Source organism: Enoplosus armatus, chromosome 6 (genome assembly GCF_043641665.1).
Source record: "Enoplosus armatus isolate fEnoArm2 chromosome 6, fEnoArm2.hap1, whole genome shotgun sequence".
Classification (NCBI taxonomy): Eukaryota; Metazoa; Chordata; class Actinopteri; order Centrarchiformes; family Enoplosidae; genus Enoplosus; species Enoplosus armatus.
This window is the reverse complement of record NC_092185.1, coordinates 25,565,886-25,572,932: the sequence shown is the minus strand read 5'-3', so window position 1 is coordinate 25,572,932 and position 7,047 is coordinate 25,565,886. Positions and strand designations below refer to the sequence as shown.

The following is a 7,047-nucleotide window of genomic DNA, read 5'->3' as shown; positions in this document are numbered from 1 at the left end:
CGAGGTCTTCAAGTGCCACTTCACAGTCACACTCGCATGTTTGGCAGGATTGGAGCTCTGATCTGCTTGATCTGTGTACCCACATCTTAAAGCTGGTATACTCTGTTTTGTAGACTACTAACCTGCATTATGAGTCCGTATTATGTCATTTTAGAGGAATTCGAGAAAGCAGCTAATAACAGCAGTCGGGTGAGAATATAGAACCAAACCATCAGGCTTGGTTCAGAATCATCTGGAGACTCACGCCAGCCTTCCCATGACCCAGCGGCACCGGGTCCTGACCCCTCTGTGTGGTCCGATCAGTCGACCTCAATTTGCACTTCAGATTCACAGCAAAAAAAAAAAAAAAAAAAAAAAAAAAAAGGCCTTCACAGAAAGTTGGAAAGGAAAAAATCCCTTCAAACTAAAATCGGTGTCATAAAATACTGTAGAGTCAGCAGGAGTGGAGCGAGGAATGGGTAGTGAGTGGTCGGTCTGACGTGGACTGAATAAAAGCCTCTGATTGAGGATGGTTAGATGACCACAAACACAACAACGTCCACAGATCTAGACACAAAGTTAACATTCTTCTGTGTCTCAACGACAAACACTGATGAGACCTTGGTGGAAGAAACGTTCACATCCTTTACTTAAGGGAAAGTACCAATACATTATTGTAAAAATAGTGCAAGTTACATAAAGGTACAGAAGTATTATCAGCAATATGTCATTAAAATATCAAAAAAATAAAGTTCTGCTACACACACACATATATATTTATATATATAGAATTTTATTTGGAATATAAAATTCTAAAGTAGCAGTGCCTCAAATTTGTACTTCAATAGAGTAGAGTAGAGTACTTGAGCTACTGGTTTACTTCCCACCACTTCTTTACTCTTAGCTTTGCTTTTTAATTACACACTGTGCGTTTATTTCATCAGCTGTGAGTCCGTGTAAACGTACATACTGGTACTGAAAAGCTGTAATATAATGATTCATTCCATTCATTTACATGCCGATATCAACATCCATTACTTGCACTTGCATTTTAGGAGGTGTACCAGTGTCCCCCCATGCACTCTACAGCATATTCGTCAGTAAAACAAACTTTTTTCATCATTTTTCAGGGCCGTAGCTGGCGTACCTTTTCCAGCTTCCAGTAAGAACCAGCTGTATGGTTGCAGATTTGCAGCAGCCTTTGGTATGTATAGTACATTTTCTTGGTGTCTCACTGTGGCTCAGTGTTAGCCACAGTGCCTTGAATGATGTCTCGGATCCTCTGCGTGTCTGCCCGCAGTGCTTCGTTGTGAGGGTTGACCTTGAGAGCGGCTTGGTAGTCTTGTAGCGCTGAGAAAACATGTCACAGGTAGGTCAACTGTCAGCACAGAGCAGGTGGACAGATCACGTCCTTAGACACGAGGCAAAAAAAGTGTTTGCGTTCAAACCTTCTGCATAGAGCTGTAGCTGACAGAAAGCAGATCCTCGGCGGACACTGGCTCTGGCTCTGGCGGCTGCATTGGCAGCGACTGGTGGAGTCAGCAGATCAAGTGCCTGCGGAGAAACGTGTAAGGAGACGTTTATTCCTGCTACGCTAAGGGCAATACAGTAGAAACTCACAAGCAGCATTCAAAGTTAACATCTAGAGGCAGTAGTAATTATAAGTAATTGATCCTACTTTCAGGTATTGTTTGTGGCATGTTCCTTCCATGAACACACACATTCGTTTTTTTCCCCTAGTCCTGCTGCCTCGAATACTAACTAGAGCACCATGTGTGGATTCAAATAGTACCAAACAAATGCCCTCCAGCTTGAGGAACGTTTGCTAAAAGTGGCCGTTTTTTAGAAAATGGCTGAGCCTTTTTTTTTTTTTTTAAATGAAACTACATATTTGTGATTTGTGATATTGGGCTACATAGATAAAATTGTCTTGACTTGACAGCACAGACCTGAGAGGAATCCTCAATGGCCTTGTGAAGATTTCTCAACTTCAGGTGACATGCAGCCCGGTTTGAATACAGAGCTGGGATCCGTCGGTTGAGCCTGATGGCCAGGTTGTAGGCATTCACTGCACCAAGGTAGTCCCCAGTCGCAAAACACTTGCTGAAGGAAAGAGTCGATTTATTGATCCCATGGTTCAGAGAAATAATAAGTCACGTGAAATAGTTCTGAGAGTAGACTTCACTCACTCTCCTTTGTCCTTCAACCAGTCAGGGTTCCTCTCCTCCTTCAGGCCCTTCAGTTCCTCAACATCAGCATTTACCGCACGCCTTGCTTCAGCTTGTTTTTTGAGCCACTGCTCGGTCAAAATATATGGATAACACTCAGGAAAGGGTGACTGATTTGATTTGAACAATTTGGGGCAGATGCCACTTGACACTGTGCTTTTCAGAGATAAACTAATCAATGCCAAGGGCTGTGTTTTATTCAGTCAGGGATCTGGACGTGGCCTCAGGATGAATTCACACCAAACCAGGCTTTGCAGCGAAAAACGGCAAGTCCTTCCATTCATTTGAATGCGTGGTTAGTGCGTTTAGGCTGTGGCCCTCATAAAAAACTTTGTTATGTCCATAAGCTAGTTAGCAAGCTAAATGAACACGACACAAACGGGACAACAATCCCCCCTCCCCCATGACGATGTCAGGGCTGACCTATAGATGGCGACATTAAGTCACAGGATTTTTGTGAGATCACAAATTCCTACATTAGTCTCAATATGTTTTACTGTACATTTGTCTTATTATCAGCTTGTCAGTCAACTGTAAAACACTTTGAATTGCACTAATCTGTATAAAAGGTGCCGTACAAATAACATGCGATGGCTTGGTTGACTGAATTTAGGCTTACATTGCAGTTAAAAGTAAGTTTCAAATCAGTCAGGTTGCACCCAAACATTTTGACCGGTCATAGCAAGGAAAGCACAGGTGCTGCTAAATAATATCAAGGATGGCTGTGTTACATCAAAGTGACCCAGTAAGCCATGATGATGTGATAGTGAGCCGGCATGTCGCACGTAGCCACCTGTGCTTTTCCCAATATGATGAGCCAAAATGCCAATTCTAAACTTGCAATGGTGTTACTTGAAGATGGTAGAGGTGGTTACTGGTTACTCAAAGGAAAAAGAACGCTGTATAACAACAGGGAAAACCCCTGCGGATGGCAACTCTTACCTCTTCCTCCTCCGGCACTCTTGATTCCCTGAGGGCTGTTGGGAAAACTCGCGGGGTAAATGTGACTTGAATGTTTCCAGCAGATCTTGGAGCAGGCAGGACGGCTGGTTTTTCCTTGCTCTTTGCTTCACTGTTGCCTCTTTGATCTAAACCACAGGAATGTGTTTATTAACATAACCAAAAACCAACTAATGTAGGAACACATTTGACCACGTCATTCTCTACCACTAAGGATTTAAAGATACCTTAAATTTAGTTTTGACTAGTACAATCAAAGTTGTAGAGATCTTGAAATACAATTTCTACTAGTAAGGACATCATTGCAGATATCTATAATTGCCATTCTGACTAATAAGAATATAATTATGGCTAGGAGAAAAGCTATTATGTTATCTAAAATATAATTGGGGATAGTCAGTGAACCCACGTCATCCGACATCCACAATATATTTGCATTGTTTCTAGTCGTAATTCTGAAATGCCATTTTTGCTAGTCACAATGTATTTTGGATATTCAAAAATGCAATTGTGGATAGGAAGAAAGTTATTGTGGATATCTAAAATGTTTTTTTCTGCAATATATCTAAAATGGCAGGGTGGTTCCATTAAATGTTAAAAACGGCTTGCCATAATAGCATGTACTTTGTTCTCTTCTCTGCCAAAAGCACTTCACACAGGAAATGACTTACCCAGTCTGACTCCGTCCGAACATCCGTCTGCCTGCTTCTCCGTCATGGCCGTCAGTTTGTTTCGATCGCCTCTCTGACTTTGGCGTTTTGGTGGGGCTTCTCCCTCGGCGTCTTGCTTCTGTCTCAGTCGCCATGCTGCCAGCTCTGCCGTGGTTTTCTCTCGCTCAGCGTCCTTCACTTTCTGGATACTGTCTCTTTCCTCCTTTTCAAGCTGAGATCAAGTAAAACATATAAATATATATATATATATATATATATATATATGTCCTTCTAGATTTCACAGCAGATTTCCAAATGGTCGTGCTGGATGCTTGGTCACGTGATTGATGTAGTATGCGTATGTTACCTTCATCATTGTCTCCAGTGCATATTGTTTCTCTGCATGCTGCCTCTCTGCCTTTGCTGTGGACTCTGAGGACAGCTTTTCCTGGTATTTCAACAGAGCCCTGTCTCTGACCTCCTTTTTTTTCCTTTTATCAACTGAAACACATTGACTTTAATCAATTAATAAAGGTACAGGTAAAGTTATAGGATCATTTTAGTCAAATGAAGCAAAGTCTTAGAGCCACACTGTTCCCTTCTGAGTATCCCCATACAGCTGCAAAGACGGTTGCAATAGCCATAATACTATATACATACTACTCAACACTACCCATGATGTGCTCTCATGATTTAATTTCTTCAACCAGCGTTTGAGTTTTGTTTTAAGGTAGAAAAAGGAAGAGTATATAACTGTGCCCGCCTTCCTGCCTGTTGCCAGTCACCTGTTAGGGATTCCTGTACCTGCCAGTGACGCCTTGTTCGCGAGTAAATCAGAACCGTAACACCTCTGTGCCTTATAATCACATTGACTTACATGTCTGCAAAGCAGAACATGGCCTGGATGGGTCTGTGTGAAATCTGCCTGTGTTGGTATTAGAGCTAGTGGGCAGGTGGTGGTGCTGGAGTGGGTGGAGTGGGGCCCAATTTGGAAAAATGTGGTCCTCATAATTCCTAATGGCTGGCCTGATATCTCATACATTCTTTCAATTAAAGCAATGTTTTCATTTGTTTCATGGCTAAGTCATCAGAAAATATGGAATTCGACAGTAATTCACTAATCATTACATTGCCACGGTGGTGGTGTTGGTGGTGGTGGGACTGTGTGACTGTAAGGTCCGCTAGATGCTCTTACTTGGAGTTATCGTCAGATGCTCCCACACCTTGCTGTTTCTCTTTGGCAGACTGATTAATGCCCGTCCGTCTCCAACCTTCGCCGTGCTTCGGACGTCGTCCACGGGCTCGAACAGGAAGGCTTCGAACAGACACGGCGGACAGTGCACCTGCGCGGCATCCGAAAAGAGATGAGAGCAGTCTCTAGGTACCGCGTTGAGAGAAACACCAAACCCCCTTTCGAAAACCTTGCACTTGCAATGTGTCGACGCCTGACTAACTAGCTACGCCACTGACCACTAACGTCAACACAATATAAAGCAACAATGCTCAGCTAAGCTACGCGTTGTTGAAACGTAGCTAACGCTAAAGTTGCTAGCGTTATCCTCGTTACGTTGTTGTATTGCATAACGTTACACAAAAGGGAGCGTGACAGTAAAAATGGCCCCCAATGTTTATCGCTCTCAGCGAACTTTTTTACCTTGAGGTATTCGTCCGTCGACAGGATGTCCACTTTCCCAACTTTCGCTCCTTTTAAAGGCACAGTTATGTAAACCGTCGAGTCCGTCTGCGTCCACGAGTGGTCTGTCACTAGCAGAGGCATGTTCGGCACAGCTAGCGGCAGCCTTTTTGGACGAAGTTAGGTTCAAAACTAGCTAACTTCTGACAAAAGGCGACGAGTCGTGGACGGCGGGTTCTGTTGCCGCAGGGCGTCTCGTTGCCATGGTGACCAGAGTGCGATGGTTGCCCAGATAGCCGTCATGATGCCTTCAATTTTGTCGGGAAAAAAAAAAAGGTGGTTGCAAGATGGATGTCAATGTAGATATGTATGTATGTACAGTGCTTACCAAATGTATTAGACCCCCACCCAGTGTAAGGTGTTTGCCCCCGCTGCCAGTATTGCTGATGACCAAAATATCTGATGTTTCTGTAATGGTTAATCCACCAGTATGTGCAAGCCAAGCTCTTTAATCAAAATGATATCTTTAATGCTGAAATATAATTATTGTTGTTATCCATGAATTCTCAAAATTGACTGTTTTACAAAAAAAGCAGAAAAAAAAAGTAAAGCACATTATTATTTTTTGATTGAGATGCCAGATTACAGTTATTTACTTGCATTCCTGAACAGAAACATTTGTTTTAGTGGTTGCAAAGAATGCGAGCTGTTATCAGGGCCAAAGGAGGTCATACAAAATATTAAGATTTTTTGGTTAATATATGTGAATAAGGACTATTTAGTTGTTCCAGTTTGTTGTTTGCCTAATAAATAACGATACAATTTTTAGTTTGAAACAAGTTTTTGACGGATTTCTAAAATATTTTTGTTTTCTCATTTTTATGACAGGTGGTCTAATAAATTTGTTAAGCACTGTGTATATGTATGTATGTATGTATGTATGTAATTGGTTGAAAGAGACCATTACCAAATGGTTTTTTTCTCTTCTTTGGAAAAAAAAAAATCCATTGTTGAAATTCTGATTAAAATGCTTCAACGGCGACACCTGCAGAGCAAGAGGTCTGTGTGAAGTGGCGGTGGAGCCTGGGGGCCATTAGCAATATCCACCTGACTTGCACTAATGTACAGTGCATTATAGCGTATTAACATCATTGAAAAATGTATCCTCAGAAAATAGTATATTACAGTTATGGTTATATCTCGAGTCTCTGTTGTTATTCTGTTCATTGTTTATATTTGAGTTAGTTGAATTCCTGTAGATACAGTAATTTAGCCTTTAATTGTATTGGTTTCTTTTACCTACCTAATTGTTTTTGTACTTGATTTATGTCAAGTGGCTGCTTTGGGATTAATAATCCATCTATTCAGTGTCATTTTTTATTAATGTGTAGCTTCTATTCTGGTCTTTACTTAGATGTTTGTGTTTTTACTAGGTGCTACTAGGCTTGAGGCTGGTAACAATTGGGGGCTCGTCCGGGATGGATTAGCGCCACCTGTCTGAAGAGGCCAGACCTGCAACTCCTGTTTCCAGAGCATCGGGGAAGGCTGCAACCCAGTGCGTCATCCAGAGAGCCAAGGCATCAGGAATCCAGTGGAG

The 7,047-nt window shown here is 42.0% G+C and overlaps 1 protein-coding gene across 1 annotated transcript; it reads right to left on the bottom strand.

Annotated features, from left to right (window-relative positions):
* Positions 1-751: 751 nt before the first annotated feature.
* dnaaf4 (dynein axonemal assembly factor 4) lies at positions 752-5,594 on the bottom strand. Its single transcript, XM_070907898.1, has 9 exons — positions 5,472-5,594; positions 5,013-5,160; positions 4,185-4,318; positions 3,839-4,049; positions 3,150-3,295; positions 2,169-2,275; positions 1,929-2,082; positions 1,428-1,533; positions 752-1,329 (listed from the first exon to the last, which is right to left on the bottom strand). Exons 1-9 carry the CDS (start codon positions 5,592-5,594, stop codon positions 1,211-1,213), a joined length of 1,248 nt encoding a protein of 415 aa, XP_070763999.1. The 3' UTR covers positions 752-1,210.
* Between the last annotated feature and the right edge of the window lie 1,453 nt (positions 5,595-7,047).